This window comes from Heloderma suspectum, chromosome 2, assembly GCF_057233095.1.
Source record: "Heloderma suspectum isolate Gila_16-S chromosome 2, 16-S_ref, whole genome shotgun sequence".
NCBI lineage: Eukaryota > Metazoa > Chordata > Lepidosauria > Squamata > Helodermatidae > Heloderma > Heloderma suspectum.
In genome coordinates this window covers 183,771,383-183,790,619 of record NC_139459.1, presented here as the reverse complement: position 1 = coordinate 183,790,619, position 19,237 = coordinate 183,771,383, and the positions used below count along the sequence as shown (strand labels likewise).

The following is a 19,237-nucleotide window of genomic DNA, read 5'->3' as shown; positions in this document are numbered from 1 at the left end:
GTCCTCATAAAGCCCTACTGTGGATTTTGGATTTTTTTTTTTTTCTTAAGGGCCAACACATCTACCTTTGCTTTTGCTTTATTTTTGAATTCCTTTGCTGTCTGCAGGCAAAGCCAGTGCTGAAACATTTGTCCAGCCACATTTATGGAAGAGGCGCTGAGACCAAACCATGGCTATCCTTCCCCCAGCCCTTCCCAGCCCCCATCTATTGCACAGGGCAGGACAGCGGTGCTCTCAGTGCTGAACGGGAGTGCACGCATGCAGGTACAGAGCTGAGAATAAAATTCAGGTTGTGTGGAGTTCGGTTTATAATGATCTGGAAAAGCCATTAGCAACTGCCTATGTCTTCTGAATTGCTTTTCTGCAAAAAACACCAGGAAGATAAGGGAGCAGAAGGCTTCAAATCTCACTACTGTGTATGAGCATCAGCAGAAACAGTCCTTAGCCCACGTGCTCCCTAAGGGTTGCAAGCCAACATCATTACATAGTCTAATCTAGTCCAGTTTTCCCCAACCTGGTGCTTGCCAGATGTGTTTGACTGCAACTCCCATAATTCCCAGCCAATGGCCATGCTGGCTGGGAATTATGGGAGTTGCAGTCAAACACATCTGGAAAGCACCAGGTTGGGGAAAGCTGGTCTAATTAATGGATGTTTACTTTGCTGATATTTCCTACCCTTGACAATGGCATTTTCCCTGGCTGGGAAACCACTGGGTAGGGGAATATGCAATCCAACATCAAAACTGGTAGGGGTTTACATGTTTTAATATTCGTGTGTGTGTGGTCATATATGAAGATGGAAAGACTAACAACAAAGTATTCAAAACATATTTAAGATAGATAGATAGATAGATAGATAGATAGATACTGTATATCATGCACATAAAAATAGTATGCTACAGAGACAGCTAGGGTAGAATCTCAACTGGCATGCGAGCAATACCATGTGGAAGAAAGAATTTGGGGCAGGGTGGGGGAAGGGAAGCAGCTCTTACATCCCTCCAAATATAGCCTATAGTACTATAAATCAATCAAAGCTTTACCCCTTAATTCCTCTAATGGCCCCTTTTTAACTACACAGAAGAGTAAATCAGGCATTTTCCCTTGCAGCAAATAGCCTCATTTCCGCTCAACATTAATGTTAGGCAAAGGGCATTGACATGGCTGATCCAAGCCAAAGTAGGACTGTTGCCGCCTACATTTTTAATATCTTCAGAGGTGATGGGCTTGCCATGTTTGTCGATGGCTCCTTCAGCCACAATAATGATGTTCAGTCTTGAGCCTCGGGTTCTTGTCTGCAGAGAACAGAAGGAAAGAAGATCCATTTCAAATCGGGCTCCCGGCCTGCTTTTAGAACAGAACCCACCTTGGTTGCATTCCCCCTAAAGCAGGGGTGGGGAACCTGTGGCCCTCCAGATGTTGCAGGGCTACAATTCCCATCATCCCTGACAGTTGACTATGCTGGCTGAGGCTGATGGGATCCTATCGGCGCCTTGTGTCATACGATCCTGGGCTGGAAGCAGAAGTATCACTGCCGGTGGTGGTACCATAGCGCAACTGAGATGAGCTCACCAGGACTGACCTTGAGGTGACTTGGGAGAAACACCTGAGTGTGTCCCATCCTGTTGTTGCTTTGCAAGAGACTGCTGTTGGTGCAAAACTATTTCAACAACTCCCAACATTTCATTTGATTTACTTAAAAAAAAAATTTCTATTGCCAGTATAGTGCAAGGTAACACGGCACCAGCACATTGTCCTGTAACTGTTCCTACCATTTTGGAAACAGGCAAAATAGAGCTTTTGCAATGGAGATTGCCCAGTTTGCAATGGTATAAGAATGGGAGCCAGACTCCAGAAACTCACAATGCAAGCCCTGTCGAAGGAAGGGGTTGGGAAAATTCAGCCCCACAGGGTTCTTCAGATGGCCACACCCCCTTTCCCTGGCCACACCCCCTTTCCCTGACTACTGATTGCAAGTGGTTTCCCAGCTTTGCACAGTTTTTTCCCCATTCGAAAAGACTGAAAGGCCCCTCCTTCAGCTTAATGACTGGCAGGAAAGACATTAAGCTAAAATATGCGGGCATTTTTGGTATTTTAGCCCTGCCCATTTGGCTTTGCCGCCACCTTGTTTTGCCTTCGGCCCCTCCCACCCCTGGAACGTGGCTGCTCTTCCAAAACTGAATTTGGCCCTTGGACTGAAAGAGGTTCCTCACCCCTGGTTTAAGGGGATGTATTGAGCCCACCAACACATGCAAAGAACAGCACAGTACAACACGAGAACCTCATGAAATCCATGGAAGCTGTAAGAACAACGATGGGCCAATATGTTAAGAAACAAGCCATGAAAGGCTGTAACAGGTGCACAGGTGGGCATGTAAACAGAGATTATAACACTACACATATTTACTCAGGAGCAAGTCCAATTGAACACTATGGGATGTACATCTGAGCAAATCTTAAGGCAGTTAGTCATCCAATTTGGACACTTCTATTTTGGTTACCTCAGCTAGCCTCCTGCACAAGTGATCCTCCCAGTTGTCTTCTGGCGGTGATTCCGGAATGAAAACCCAGTCAGCACCGCTTGCCAAGGCTGTTACCAGGGCTAGATAACTAAAGGGAGAGAGATAAGATGAAAGATTACTAGTTATTGGTCCAGTGCAAAACTTTAACTGTGCAGAGTGTTTGAAAACTCCCAGGTTGGGAAAACCTAAAGATGTCTAGGGTTAAGTCTGATTAGAAACTAAGAAATTTGACTTGGCAGCTTCCAAAAATAAAATATTCCATACCATCCTCTCTGGGGAAAACTGATAGATGTCTGCATTCAGACATGGTTGCCCACAGAGATGGGAAGGGGAAACTCTTCTTTGTCCCAACAGACAAATTAAGTTGGAATACGAGCACACAAAGCATATAAGAATCGGAGCAGTGCAGACGGCACATCCTGAGGGGAATAGATGTATCAAGCCAATCAGCCAGATGGGGAAGAAAGAAGGGGGAAAAATCCCACTTAGGGCTCTGGTGAAACACTTCCGAGTTTTTAAGGCAGGAAAAGGTTTCCTAACATCCAGGAACAGGCTGTTCTCCCCACCCACCCACCCGCCTTTAAAAAACAACAAGACAGTACAATTACAAGTAATCTATCAAAATCAGGCTACAACTCCAGTCGAACTATAACACATTCAAATTATAAGTAAATATAAATACTGTGAAAATATGCCTATAATAGTAATATTATACAAATAAATCAAACATAAACCTCATAAATATAATACTTAAACAACATTAAATTGTACCCAGCGGTACATTAAGATTAATATTATCCTGGACTTTGTTGTTCCAAAAGGAAATAAACAGACTCCACTTTTCTATAAACTCATTTTCCTGTTGCCTCCCTTCCCTTACTCTGTGTTAGTTAATTTGATCATATATACCATGTCTCATAACTGGTTAATCCATTCATCATGTGAGGGGCTGTTAACATATACACAAATATTTCAACTTCCCTCTCCAGTACTAACCCCTTAAAAGAGAAGAATAAAACTACCAATGGGTCTGATGACGATACATAATTTCCTGTCATATCTTTAGTTTCTTTCAGGATTAATATCTAGTAACTTCTAATGCTTTAGGCATGACCATCACATTTGAATCATATCTACAGGCTGCAGTTCTTTGAATCAGAAGATATGGAAGTCAAAAGTATGTGATGGGAGATGTTCATCTATGTATATATACACACAGGCAGGGATTGATTCATTTGCACATGGACATTTGACTGGTTTGCAGAATGTTTTCCACTAAGAAATCAATGAAGTAGTGTCAAGGCCCAGATACTGGGCTAGTTTGGATACAGTTATATGAATGTGCCACAGCAAGCTTTGGGCTCACACACTCCTCCCCTCCCCATTCTTCTCCTTTGGCACGGGCTGTGAGGAGTTTGGACATTTTCAGTTCATTTTTGATTAACTGCAACTTCCCATATTGTCCGAACCCGGACAAACGGAGGTTAATGCAAACTATGGTTAGTGGAAAAAAGCCAACTTCAAACCACAGTTTCTGAAGCTGGCCTATTTCCAATAAGCATAGTTAACATTAACCACATTTAGGGTTTGGACAACACATTAAACTTTGGTTAATTTAAAATGGAAGTGGAAGGCTCCAACATGCTCTACACAGCCATACTGAAGGAGGGAGTGTTTGAGCCTGGGAGGAGGCAAGGCTCATTCTTTTAACAATCAACCTTGGTTTAGTGTTATGTCCAAATGCTGCCAATATCTATTTAACAAAAGAAGATTATTTCCTACCCGCAATGACGGCCCATCACCTCCAACACAAATGTCCTCTGGTGACTACAAGACAAAATCAAAGTGAAAATTGTTTCAACATCAAAAATGCAAACAGCTGAAGTTATTTATTTCCAGCACTGACGTACGGCTTTTCAATACAATCCTCAAAGCAAAATATTAAAACAGCGGCATCAGCAAGACAATCAGCAAACATTACTAAGCATAAGACATAGGAGTTAGTTTTCAGCAACTCTCAAGGCTTTCTCTCCTGCCTCTGGAAAAGCAGGAGGCTACATAGGCCTCTCTCAAAAATGCATTCCAGACCACTGGAACTGCTCCCCAAAAGACCTCATAATGCCTCATAAAATAGGCATTACCTTTACCACAGGCATAGGGTTGTATCCAATGTTAGTCTTAAGTCTCATTCATTTCAGTGGGTCTGCTCTAAGTAAGATTAACATTGAATACAACCCCAAACCCCAGAGTCCTTTAGACTCTGTTGTTCTTTCTCTCGCTCTCTCTCTCTTTCCTTTTTCTTCTTTCTTTCTTTGGAGACAACCCAGTGGAGGCTGATGGCTCTGATGTCAGTGGGGTTGTGTATCCGCTCTGGGTTTCAGTCAGAACCATTTTGGGGATAGGGTTCAGAACCTTGGATAGCTCCTTTAGAGTTCTGACTGAAACCCAGAGTCTATTCACAGCCCCACTGACATCAGAGCACCAGCCTCAACTGAGACAAATCATTCCCTCTGTTTCCAATGTTCAGGCTGTGAATGGCATTACTCATGCACAAGAGAGAGATGTCAGCTGGCTGTGGGGAACCCCAAGGCTGCAAAAGTACAAAAAATATTTGTAATAGAGCATTTGTTCTTTTAAGATCTGACAAGCTTCTATATGTGCATATGGGAGTGGATAAAGTGGTATCATCTGTGGTGCCAAAATATCTATAAGGCCCATCCTAAGTGTAGATTTCACATTACTAGGTCTTGAGAAAGAGATAGGGGGTCCATCCATCTTTCTCAGAGCTAATTATGCAGAGAGCAGCTCAATTGTAAGGGAAGACATAGATCTGTACAGTTTAGTAAGTTCCCAACTCTCTAAACTTGGCACTAGACATAAAAATATATATTTCTGCACCAATCAAACCCAAACTCCATAACTTGTATAAATTATGCAAATTAAACAATTTTTTGCTTGTATTTGCTTATTTAGTATCAGTTCCCTTGCTCTTGCATGAGAAAGGGCAAAGAGCTTCTGACATTTTCCCAGTGGAAAGTGTCTATACACTTTCAAACTTAATCTTCAGGATTAGAAACTTGCTTTTTAAAACAACAACAACACTGACAAGGTTTGCAGAGTGCTGAATTCATGGCCCAAATACCAAATTTCCACACTTCTGGAGTGGGATCAAGGACTTGCAGAAAATAACCAGGCCTGCATAATGCTCACAAACCTTACCTCTGGGCTGTGGTGGTGATAGCATCCACTATCTCCATTATTCTGTGAAGAGCAGAGTCTGTACCGATGGTCATGTCGGTTCCACAAAAGTCATTATCAATTGAACCAACCATGCCAACAATGTTCAGGAAACTAGACTTCTTTGCTTCTTCCATTGTGATGCCACCTGAAAGCGTGAGGTACAAAGAACCAACGGAATACCAACATGTATAACTATCACACCACTGCAAGCTCACTCCTAGCCTGAATCTGATAAAAAGAAAGGACAAATCTCAATATTGCACTTTATTCTGTGGGTCAGACCTGTGGGCAACTTCCTCCAACCTGGTGGGCTCCAAATGTTATTTAAGACACAGAGGCCTGTTTAAATCAGTAGCACATGCCGGGCACGATTAGCCTAATTACCCGCCTGGGTGTAGTTTGTCATGTCATCCAAACCCGGGGAAAACAACCTTCAAATAACTCATGACTTGTTGTTGGGTTATTTGAGGGTTGTTTCCCTCTCAAACAAGCCTTGCTGCCCACGTTCGGATGACACAAGCCGTGCCTGGGCAGGTAATTAGCCTAATGGCATCTGGCACACACCGCCAATTTAAACAAGCCATGGTGGCTTATTTAAGCCACCATGGCTTGTTTGATCATGCAAACTGGCCCACTGACTCGCCACATCAAACTGGGCAAGATGCCTTATTTCTTTGCAATGACATAAGAGCTTAGCCATGTCTTGAAGGGGACACATGAAGCAGACAGACAAAGATTATGAATGGTTTTCAATCCTACAACTACGCACGTCAAGTGCATCACATGTGTAGATGGGATAAACTACTATCAAATTTCAGCCTGGGGGCGGGGGGTGGGGGTGTCATGGTCTTTGCATGTGATCAATGTTCTGCTTGTTACCCCCTCCTTGACTTTCCCGAGCACAGCTGTGATACCTGTCTTAACCAGTTCCTGTAGCAAATTGGTCCACTCTGCTCGGAAAGTGTCTGCTCCAGTCAAACTGCCGTCGCCCCCAATCACACACAGGTTTGTTATTCCTCTCTTGACCAGGTTGCGAGCAGCTTTTAGGCGTCCTTCACGTGTGCGGAAGTCCTGGCACCTGGCACTCCCGATCACCGTGCCACCCTGGGTGGGGACAAACCAGGTGAGAGTGTGAGCCGAGAGTTGGAAGTCAACATTATGGCCACCTTGCCCAGATGCTGCTGTGATCAAGAGGCAAACAGAGAAAGTCCGTCATGCTCCTCTGTTAAGCTTTGATTGGAGAGAGAGAAAATATTTTGAGGTTATAGGTATCATTGGTACAGGCAGATCTGGGTCCATCTTCTTGTGATCAAATAAACTCCCCAAATCTATTTGTGGACTACACAGATGGACCCTGCATGTGCTATTGCTCCCAATAAAGTGGCCCAATTCACACAATTGTGGCTGGGGAAATAAGAACCCTAGAACAGCCCATGAACCCCAGAACCCTACAACAGCCAATGGGTTCTGGGCGTCTTGTTACCCATGGCAACAGGCCCTGCTGGTTGGGTTCACATGACATGACAAGCTTATTAACCACTGTATGTAGCGACTGTGCGAATCAGGTCAGAAGTTTGCTATACTGATATATAAATAGATATACACATGCATGCACGTACGTATTCTTACAGATCATACAAATCCTAGTAGGAATCTTCAGATGTCAAATCAATAAAAATGCAAGTTTTTTTCCCAAAGAGAGCGATAGCCCCTTAGTCTAGTTGGACATTAGCAGAGGGATCTGTCTTATATCAAATCAGACAATTGGTACATCTCCAGTCTACTGAATGTAGATGTCTACCCTGATTTATACCCTGAATCTACCCTGATATCTACGCTGAATCTACTCTGATGTCTACCCTGAACTGGCAACAGCTCTCCAGAGATAAAGACAGGAGTCACTCTTGGCCCTATCTGGATGTCTTGTGAAATTACATTAGTCTCTGGTTCCCTCTCTTGAGAAAATAAATACTATAAATGCTGGCCTGATCTTCCCATTAATTCTGGAGGGGGAGGGCTACACAATGTTACACTTTCCTCTCTGAAAATCAATTATATTCACTACAGATCAAGGTGTCTTCATGATCACCAAAATCCGTTGGCTACAACTTGAAGCGTTGTGTGCTTATGCATTTCACCAAGTGAACAATTAAAGTTGTGGGTCTGGGGAAGAAGATGATATATTTGTGCCGTGCATGACCCTCATTTCTGCAATAACAGTGAAAGGGCCTGGACACCTAGAGAGGGGCTTGGTTAGACAAAAATCTTCTACAACTCTTGCTTATGGACTCCAAATAGTCCCCACTCACTCTCCAATGCACGTACGGCTGCTGGCAAAGGTCGGCTCCAATTTCAAGTTATTTTGGGTCTCAAGGCACACACTGTGAGCCCAGCTGCAGCAGTATCATTACACTTAAGACATACACCTTTGCCAGTGACCCCAACCGACAAAAAGGTCAAGATGTTACAATAATTTCCCTCCTGACAAGAACCCCTCCCCCAAACAATCAGTGACCTTCTACAAACTGCAGAAGGAGAAAAGCAATTCCTTAAGAGGCAAAGAATCATGATTTTAAAAACTGGGCTGACAACTGTGATATTTTCAGAGATTTTCTGGTAAGAACATAGGAAGAGCCATGCTGGATCAGACCAAGGGTCCATCAAGTGCAGCATTCTGTTCACACAGCGGCTCATCAGCCTCCCACAGGAAATCTACAAGCAGGACATGAGTGAAACAGTTCCCTTCCACCCATGTTCCGCAGCAACTGGTGTACATTGGTATACTGCCTCTGATAATGGAGGGAATTTGTCCAATCCCCTCTTAAAGCCATCCAAACCAGTGGCCATCACTACATTTTGTGGTAGCAAATTGCATAGTTTAACTGTGCAATATTTTCACTAGGTTTAAAATAAAAACTTTTTATTAAAAAAAACCCCTCCCAAATCACATTGTTCCGGAAAAAAAGAAAAAAGAAGAAAGTGACATGAATGATAAACATTTTACACTAGTTAACCAGGCCAAACAGAAAAGCAAACAGTATCATGAAGTTGGGCCCAAAGGCCATGATCATCCAGTTTATCGAATGTAGCGATCATGGCTAAAAGCCACTGATAGACCTAAGTGAAACCTCCACGTTCATAGGCAGTATATCTCTCAATACCAGATGCTGGGAACAAAACAGCAGGAGAGGCCCACCGTCTTCATGTCCTGGTTGTGAATTTCCTGAGGCTGATCACTGTTGGAAACAGAAAGCTCAGCTACATGGATCAGATGATCAAAGGTTCATATAGCTCAGCTTTCTGTTTCCAACAGTGGTCAGCCTCAGGAAATTCACAACCAGGACGCTCCTCTTGTGTTCTTAACCCTCCATCCCAAGAGGCCCTGCCATCCCAACCCATCTTTGTGCCTAAAATGACCCAACGCATGCTTGCCCAATTTTTTCTTGGAAGCCTCCTGGGAGGTGGGATATGCATTCTGAACAACTCTCTGGGGAGATTCTGCCTAGCATGAATCTCCACTTGTCTCCCTGTAAATTGGTGGGGGTGGTGGAATTGCTTTTTGTTCTAAACAGGCAAGTCATCAACACACACAACTCCAGTCTTCTTTGCTGTTCCTGTTGCTTGTGAGATGGACTACCATATCTACTTTATCACAGTTATGGACAGTACAGGAAGGGTAAGAGCCATCGACAGCCTTATCCTCCATTCAGGGGTGGAGCCTCCAGGGCATCTCTATACCAGCCTAAAATACTACATTTAAAATGGGACTTTCTGTTTCTGTTTTAAATGTAGGATCACAACGAATCCCTTTTTCATGTGCTTCCTTTTCCCCCACCCCTTCCCCCTCCCTTCTCCCCGTATCTGAGTCTTCCGTTATCTTTCACTGATCTTGCTCCTCTTCTTGCCTCTTTTACTCTTTTCACAGAGGAATCTGAAGTGGAACACAACAGGGTCATTTGATAGCTCATTATCTACGATCTACTTAAACACGGAACAAAGGGCATTTAGTGCAGGAGATGCCTTGAATGATCATGGCGTCATGTAAAAGCCCGCAAACTTCTGTGAAGGAGCAATCTCAATTGCAGGATAAAAGCTCCGTGTGAAGAAAGCGTCAGACACAGAGGCAAATCCTGCCTGCCTGCCTGTTCTCTTCCACTGGCAAAACTACACCACTGGATACAACCCATACATACCATACATTCTATAGCGTAATGCCCACCTGACCTTCATAGGGCTTTCTGAAAATCTTAGGATTGGCATTTCCTGGGGTGGGGAGGACAGCTCTCTAGCCTCTCACAGCCTGGAGTTGTAGGGGACCACATCCAAGCGACTAACTTACCAGCTGCAGCATCATAGACACACTTTCCCATGTTGCTTCCTTAATATTGTCACCACCATCCACAAGCCCTTGGTAGCCCTGGGGGGAAAATACAGAAGAGATTATTTAAAGAGAAGCTTTCAAAGCCTTCTCTGCTCGAGAGCTGTCTACTATGAGATATACAAGAGTTCCAGTTGCTGCTACATTTACTGAACCTACAGAGCGATGCTTGAAATAAGATGCCGTCCAAATGCAGTACAGCACAGAGCCAGGTTGGTGCAGCGTTTGGCCTGGCTGTGCAATTCTCAGGATACTTCCAGCTACGGCAGCAATACAGGACAATGAACAGGAAGCATTTCAACCAAGGGCATTCTTAGTCTTGGCATTAGGGCAGAAGGCGTGGCGCTATCGTTGCTATGCTACCCATGCTGACCCTTCAAGTCTGTCTCGTCAAGCACCAATCAGCACTCGGACAGGGACATCTTCATGCTGTGGGTAATTTCCACATGGTAACTCTACAAGCTACCCTGGGCCCCAGATGTGCTCTTCCCTAAGCCAAAGGCAGGAAGTCAATGTTGCACTGAAGAGATGTGAATTGAGCTATAGATGCCAGGGAAATCTAGGGCTGAACCTTCTGCATGCAAAGCATGTCCTCTACCACTGACCTATGGGGCAGCTCACCATAGGAGTTCACTAGGTTGCAGCCTGGCAACCCCACATGGTCTAGCCTATGCTACGCTGCATTCTTTCCCAGGCATGTATCCAGCCCCTGGGTGCTTCTAGCTGGATGGCTCATAGCACTACCAATCGAAAGGCATTGTGCAGCTGTTCCATCTTTTCCATCCTTAATGGATTTTCTGTGGTAAGAAAAAATGATGGAAGAAGCAGTGGGAAAACATGGGAGGGTTACAAATGGAAGACAACAACGTCTGGACCTACTGTAAAATCCCATGAATGAGGCAGAGCGCTGGCACAACAAAAGCCTGGTCTTGAAGCACCCCATGCCAAAATATTAAAACACCCAAACGCTGCAAAACATATCTACTGTGTAAGTGACATCGTTAGATTGCAAAATGGTCTGCGCCATTTCAGACTGAAGGTATCACATTTTTAAACGCTCCCATGCATTTAAAAAGAAATATCTCCCTAGAAGTAGAACCTGGTACAGGAAGGAAGAGACTGGGTTTGAACCTTTCTTTCTGATTGATATATATATATATATACACACACACGCACGCACGCACACAGAGGGAGAGGGGCGTAAAGCAGCACAACTTTGCAGAAAGGAAAATTTCTTCATCTACAGACTTAATCTGGAGGACACTTCATAAGCTTTATACCACTCACACCTCTGTTTTTTTCTCCTTAGGAATTTTTATCTCTGAGCATTCCAAACTACCACTCTTGGTATCCATTTAACATCACAGCTACTGACGAGGGCAGAAGCTGAAACGTTAAGCTCTAAATATATTTTGAAATTACTGTGTTGTTATTCTATCGTGTGTGTGTGTGTGGGGGGGTGTATGTGTGGGTCTGTCTGTTATTTACATGCAGGCAGTTTTGTATATGGGAGAGCATTCACAAAGAGCATACCGCCACCCCTACAGCTTGAGGAAGTGCAGTCTGCTCGACGGCCTCAGGATTTTACCACCTCATCTGCTGCACGTGTAGACCAGGATTTAAGATTAGGGATGGGGAACATGAGGCCTTCCAGATTTGTTGGACTACAACTCCCATCATCCCTCACTATTGACTACACTGGCTAGGTCTGATGGAAGTTGTAGTCCAACAACATCTGGGGGGCCATACATTGCCTGCCCCTGCTTTAGATGCAATTCGTAACTGAGCAAAAGAGGCACCATCCAGGAAGGAAACAACCACATTTACCTTGACTGCCATTTGTTTTACTAGAAAGGCAGGGAAAAAATCAAATTCAACCAATTAATCAATCAATACCTCATGAACAAAGAACACTTTGGCACCAGTGTATATCCCCACTCGGACTACTGCCCGGACAGCAGCATTCATGCCTGTTCAGAGCAAAGGGAGAAGAGAAGTCACACATCTACCCACAATCAAAAGTGAAAGATGGTGTTGTATAAACAGCAATAACTTACCTCTCTGGAGACAGAAGCAAAGGAATTTCTAATGGGCTTCGCTTTGCTGTACTTTGATGGAGACATGGGGTGTTTCCAGACCAGACATTTGTTGTGCATTCACCTTGCCTCAAGCATAGGATTTTATGGGGGTGTCCAGATGTCATCATTGACCATTTGTAACCCTCCTGGGTTTTCCTACCTTTTCTTCCATCTTTTTTTCTTACCACAAAAAATCCACTAATGATGAAAAGATGGAATAGTTGTACAATGACTTCTGATTGGTAATGCTGCCTGTCTGTCAGGAAGCACCCATGTTCATCAAGTTTGCATTAAGTCCCAGAAAAAGCCATAGGCAGATGAACAAGACTCCATGGTGGATTAATTCACAGATCTTGTACACCATCTAAACCAACCCTGGAGGTGGTCAAGTCCAACCCCTTGCTCAATACAGTAGGGGTTTTGGGGGGGTGGAGTGTGTGTGTATGTGAAAAACTGATCTCGTGCATCAGACCACCATACCCAGGTATCACCCATTTCTGTGATATCCCCCCCATCACTTTCACTGAAATTTAAATGTACTGTCCCACAGAGGAAGAGAAGGGGTGCTGAACCATTTTTGGGTTGCCCCCTATCGGGTCCTCTGCAGGTTGAATGATGTCAGCGGGCACGGCCACTCCCATTGACATCATTGTCCCATCCCCTTCCATTTTGCCTTTCCCCATGTTGAGAGAGATACACGGAGTGCCTTTCTCCAGGCACGGCCCTGGTTTGGGGCGGAGTGCAATGCACCAAGGGACTTGGCCAGCACTGAGAAAAGCAGCCGCTCCACCTAGCATTGGCCACTGGCCTCCCACAGTCTGAAATAGGAGATAACAGTGAGGATTCGCCTGTGCGCTGCTCCCCCTCTCCACAGCAGGGATTCCTCGAGGGATTGGGCCTTGGAGACTAAGCTCTGCCCCATGGAGGAACCCAAGGACGCTCCAGGGACCAGATGCAAAACCTCCACAGGCAAGATTAGGCCCAGGGCCCAGAGGTTCTACATCCCTGGCTTAGAGTGACACACCGTCTTAAATTCTGGCTTCCCAGCTGGAAGCTACCATTTGCGGAGCAGCAGCCCTCCGTGGGATGACAGCAGATGGAGGTGTCCCTCTACCTCCGTATCTCTATAGCGCTTCGCTTTATTCGCCTGGCACTGGTTCCTTTGAACATGGCGAAGTAAACAGTCTGCAGAACTTGAGCCCCCGTTGATGTGCAATTCTTGCTTTTCCTCTCTCTCTGGGGACAGGTTCCTTAAACAATAAGGTCCCATTAGATGTGGACTTTAAATAACATATAATGAATAGAGGGAGGGGTAAATCATCTGGAAAGACTCAAATGTTGCTTGGTTTCACCGACACACAGGTACTTCTGATACAAAAGGAGGGAGGTCTGGATGCCTTCCGGGGATGAAGCCTGAGACGGATCTGTTTGGGTTCATTGATGGGATCACATCTCCAGGGCGAAAGCGAAAGCAAGCAAAATCAGTGGCGCAGCAGAGGAACCTGATGGTCTGATAGCATGGTTCAGAATCGGATTCATCCCAAGAGAGTGTGATAATGGAAGTGCAGAAATGAGTGAGAAGCATAAAGAGGTAATGGGAGCAAAGGAGATTTTGTTAGGCAACGGAAAAAAAAGAGAGTTGCTCCCGTAGAAGTGAAAGGCATCTAACAGAGCCAAGAGACCTGAAAGCCATGGGTTGAAGAACTTAATGAGTAGTTAGTTTGCCTTCATTTCCCATAATATTCCCAATACCAGGGCACAGATAGCTCAGTGGGAGATTTACTTCTCAACAAGCATGCATAGGCTCAGGCTGTATGCTTTATTATTTGTGAAATGAAGCAGCCAGAACATGGAAGAAGACGTACCTTCCGAATCAGACATCAGCATGAGACTTGCCTCTTACAAAACTCCCAAAACCTTAACTAAGGGATAAACTATGTGATATATTAAGTATGTAGCATGAAGCCTAGCCTCTCTTTTTTACTTACATGTAAATGTGTGGGGCCCTTATCTAGATCAGGACCACCACATGTGGGGAGGGGAGACTTAACAGCCACTTGTTTTCCTAAATTCAGAAAGAGAAAAAAAACGGCACCAATGGAGGAGTTATTTTTTCTTATTTTAGTCCCATGTGGGGCGGGTGGAGAGCAAATTTGGGAAAACAAGTGGCTGGGAGAAGAAGGTATACAAAAGACACACACTTAGAATTAAAGAATCTTGAGCCCCTTCCTAGTACCAGAATTGAATGGAGCTCACAGTTCTTCCACACAAAAATCCACTCCCGGTTATCCCAAGCTTTTTTCATTTCAGCAGTATAATTTGGCGGGGAGAGTGTCATTTTGTTGCCGCTATTGTTAAACAATGAGAATCCTTGCTACTCTACCATGTATCACCCATAGATCTACCAGTAGATCCCAAACTACCTTCTGTCCAACATTGTGCTAGGACAGGGGTAGGCAGAAGGTAGATCTCCAGATGTTTTGGACTTCAACTCCCAGAAGCCCCTGCCAGCATGGCCAATGGTCAGGAATGTTGGGAGCTGAAGTCCCAAAATCTGGAGATCTACTTACTGCCCAAGCACATTCCAGCTTCTCCACTTGGCCCTGAGGAATGAGGCCACGAAATATGAGCCAAGATTTCTGGATTCACTGAGGAAAGGAGGTTTTGTCAGATTAACAACAAACAACAATAACAAAAAGAAGGACTAAAGAAAGGAAGACAAGCCGAGCTCCTCACAGCTTGGGGCAGAAGCTTAGATGGCGGTGGGGGTGGGATTTTAATAGTCATGGCTTCCCTTAGCTTTTACTTCTATGATTCTGTCACAAGCAGTATGGACTATCTCTGGCCATGCCCACTCTCAGAAACATTCAGATGTTATGAACAAAATCTGGTTTAGGGGAGAAGGAGAAGAAGCACCATCTCAGATTTGCTTTTATCAGACTTCAACAGACTAAATGTCCATTAAATATCCATTAAAGTCTAGAAGCACTGATGTTCTTAAAAAGAAAAGGGGTATCTTTAAAGAACAGAAGATGACAAAAAGGGCCACAACACCCATTTCAAATAATTGCTTCATCTTAATTTTCGTGTCTATGTCACCTTTCCAAAGTTAGCTGCTTGCCAATTTCACGTCCGCTTCATCAGACATATGGCTAGACAACCAGCCACTGGACTGTCTGGGCTAGCTTCTCCAGGAAGAATTTGATACACATCAAACCATTCCAAATTTGTATTAGGCCCACAATATCTAGCTTGGCCCTTAGCCACTACACCACGCTAACTCCCCAAGAGAACATCCATAAAATGTTCTGAACACTAGATGTAAATGCTCATTGTTGTTACAGCCCATGCTGAATCCTTAATGAGGACTTGTGACATACATGGTAAATGTGCAGCATGGGGCCTCTATAATGGCAGTGGTCTTATGATCTCTGAACACACACCCCCTCTGCTATTTCTCAGACACCGCTTTCTTAGCAGCCCCTTTGGAGTGGCTGTGGTTTCTCATCGCTCTAAGTCAGTATGCACCCAGACTCACAAGTCTCCCATGTATCTGATCCCCACTGTCACATGAGCCACACATTTTATTTTTGAAATGCTGACATTTCAAGTAAGTGCCTGTGGCACCCTCTGCCAAGCCACTGTGCTTGCTAGCTCCCAAATATATCACACCAGGAGAAGGGATGTAATCCAATGCCACTGCACAGCCAGTCATGTGATTATTACAAGGAGAACCTATGAACATGGCACTACTGCTGCTGCTTTGGAAAACCTGTGTGAAGGGAAGCAGAGGAGGCTGCAAAATGCCTTCCACTTTAAATCAGTCCTACAGAATTAATCAGAAGACACTAAGTCAAACTAGTCTCAAGTGAATCTCACTCCCTTGGCTCCCCAGCATTTGAAGGGTTTAAAAAAGGACCTCATACACATCTCCAGGCATTCCTGTTCACTCCTGAGTGTTTCTGGAAGGGAAACAGAAAATCCACTCCCAGTCTCAATCCACAGGCAATAAAAAGCCCACTACCTCATGTTTGACTGCACAGATGGAAAGAGAGCTTCCCCCACCTCCTACATAATTAACTACACCTAGCCAATTTAACTACACTGCTCTTGTCTGTCTTGGGGCCTACCTGTTGGAGGCTGCATGCTGGAAGTGAGCGGGGCTATGAATTCTAATCAGTACAACTGGTAGATCAATCAACTAAGGCTTCCTTAATTAATTAGTGGAGTCTAATTTTAACAGGGGAACTTATAGTTGGCAGGGTTGTGACTGAATGGTACACTTTTTAGGGGTGATTTTGGTTCTAGTGTGTTGCTATAATAGGGAATGAAAAAGAATACCTTAAGGATGAGGCTCCCACCACCACCCTCTCATCCATTTTTCTTTTCTAAGAATGCCTCTGAGGCCCACACGGGGCCCAGAGACATTCTTGGAAATAAAAGATGATGCTAGAGGCCAGCACTTCACTTTGCAGCATGCCAGCCTCCTAGTTAAATTAAAAAATAAATAAATAAGGAAGGACAGGGAGGTGACGGGGGATTATGCGGTGGTCATATAAGGGAACCAGGTTGAGAAAGGTTGGGCTAGCCAAGCATTCAGTCTCCAACACTGGCCAGTGAAGATGTATCTTGGAAACCCACAAAGCAAGGCACGATGGAGAAGAAGCATCCTCTGCTGAGAAAAGGTAGAAGCTCTGGGAGAATTTCAGGGACAGAGAAGCACTGAAAGGGAGAGAATGGGCTGTGTCTCCATTTTTTTTATTCTCCTTCTTGTGGAACTTCACTTAGAAACTTTGGGTATACATGCTGTATAGCACATCCACTAACTGCAGTTTGCAACAGAGACCTGTTCAGCTTAAGGCATCTTAATTAACCTATGGGGGGATGGGGGGAAGCAACTGGACAACAAAAGCCCTTGCATGGTGACACCCATTGAGACCAAGGGCTCTACTGCTTTTGCCATTAGCTCTTCAGGCCACAAAGGGACACACCCCAAATCATGCAAACAGTTTGAACAACAACCAAGTCAACTTACCCTGGGCATCTCCTCCGGACGTCAACACAGCAATGGCCTTGCCGATCCCCATCGTGTCAGCATGCTCATGTTTTGCCACCGTTTGTGACATTCTCAGGGCTGGAAAGTCAACAACAATTTCTTAAAAAGGCTGATGGAGAAAAGTCCCTTGATCTTAAGTGCCTCCTGGTCCCCCCGCTCCGCAAGGCCTGCAAGTTCCGGAGTGTTCCTTGTAGCCCTCTGCCATTGCCTTTCAAAGTCAACACCCCGCCTACTCTCTGCTACATGACAAGTGAAAATGTCACACTGTAAATGATCTCCGATGCAGCGTCAGCCACACCTAATCCTAAAGGGCATATGGCCAGCTGTCATGAGTACCAAAGAGCAGTAGAGAATTCAGGTCACTAGCTGTGCAGTCATCCCTTCGTGCCATGATTAAACTCTTTCTCTGTTGGCCTCAGCCGCCAACTACTGTGTCAAGGCTGTGTCTGCTCGAGGTCTCCCAGGTCTAGAGAGAATGTAGGTAGGATTTTAAAAGAAGGCAGAGGCTGCAATCCTACACCCACTTCTTACCTGGAAGTAAGCTGCCTTGAACTCAATGGGACTTATGTCTAAGTTGACATTCAAAGGATTGCACTGTTAAAGTGCAATCCAGTCAGTGCAACAAGGTGTTTTGCAAAAACTAACTCCAGTAAGAGTATAACAGTGTTACAATCACAGAAGAGTTTGTCACCAATATCAATGGGTTGTGAACGGAGGGCCGAATCTTTAAATATATTGTTAGCAGGGCATTCAGCCAATTAAATAATTCTTAATTAGGGCTGCAATATGTAGTCAATCCATTAATTTGTTAAAGACATTATTCATTGACTCAAAAGAGTGGCTCTAGTGAATTAGCCACCAGAATTTAATTTAACATTTTAAATACAAATATTGATAAAAAGTGCAGATGGCAGCACCACATTAAGAGAGACTCCTCTGTGTGAGAGAACATGCTCTAAACCAGGGGTGGGCAAAGTGTGGCCTTCCAGTTGTTGTTGGACTTCAATTCCCATCAGCCCTAACCAGCAGAGCCAATAGTGAGGGATGTTGGGAGGTACAATCCAACAATATCTGGAGCTCTACAAGTTGCTCATCCCTGATCTAAAAACAAAAGAAGTATGCTTCCCCACCCTCACATATTATTTGCCCATGATTTGTTGTCAGGTTAACTCTATACATCATGAACCAACCCAGGAATGGGGCATTCCTGGGTTGTTAATTAAAAGCAGAAATGGTTTGTGCACAACTCATGTGCTCTGTTCATCCCTGCAATTCTCAGAACATAGACAAGTGTGTAAGGTTATCTGAGAGACCACCTTTTCCCCTATAGGCCACCCTGGTATCTATGTTCTGAGTATATGTGTGTGTGTGGGGGGGGCCTTGCTCATCATTACAGTGTATTGACGTTCTTTTTGCTATTGACCAGAGGAGGGCCTTTTCAATTGTGGCGCCCACCATGTGGAATGATCTCTCCATTGACATCAGGTAGGCCCTTAGCGCAAAGTGTTTCCGCCAACAACTTCAGACACATTTGTTTGCCCAGGCATTTCCTAACTACTAGCACTGTCAGCTAGCTCTGGTTATTTTAATTATATTTTATTGTTTTATCCCCCTTCATGGATCACTGCCTTGTTGTGGCGAAGGGGCTTGCGTAACTCAGTGAAGCCATAAGCTATGCCGTGCAGGACCACCCAAGACGGACAGGTCATGGCGGAGAGTTCTGACAAAATGTGGTCCACTGGAGATGGAAATGGCAACCCACTCCAGTATTCTTGCCACGAAAACCCCATGGAACATATCACAAGGCTAAAAGATATGACGCCGGAAGATGAGCCCCTCAGGTTGGAAGGTGTCCAATATACTACTGGGGAAGAGCAGAGGGAATTTCCAAGTAGCGCCAGAAAGAGTGAAGCGACTGGGCCAAAGCCCAAAGGACACTCAGCTGTGGATGTGTCTGGTGGTG

General features: G+C 44.6%; 1 protein-coding gene across 5 annotated transcripts in view; it reads right to left on the bottom strand.

Annotated features, from left to right (window-relative positions):
- The window catches only part of PFKM (phosphofructokinase, muscle), a 57,585-nt gene that overhangs the window by 22,323 nt on the left and 16,025 nt on the right, over nucleotides 1-19,237 (bottom strand). For all 5 annotated transcript variants that reach the window (XM_084836644.1, XM_084836646.1, XM_084836643.1 and 2 more), the window contains 8 exons: nucleotides 17,254-17,352; nucleotides 12,037-12,110; nucleotides 10,102-10,179; nucleotides 6,677-6,866; nucleotides 5,742-5,907; nucleotides 4,305-4,349; nucleotides 2,502-2,610; nucleotides 1,200-1,295 (listed from right to left, as the gene is read on the bottom strand). In XM_084836644.1, coding sequence (XP_084692770.1) covers nucleotides 1,200-1,295; nucleotides 2,502-2,610; nucleotides 4,305-4,349; nucleotides 5,742-5,907; nucleotides 6,677-6,866; nucleotides 10,102-10,179; nucleotides 12,037-12,110; nucleotides 17,254-17,344 — 849 coding nt within the window. In that variant the 5' untranslated portion in view covers nucleotides 17,345-17,352. The remainder of the gene's footprint in view (nucleotides 1-1,199; nucleotides 1,296-2,501; nucleotides 2,611-4,304; nucleotides 4,350-5,741; nucleotides 5,908-6,676; nucleotides 6,867-10,101; nucleotides 10,180-12,036; nucleotides 12,111-17,253; nucleotides 17,353-19,237) is intronic.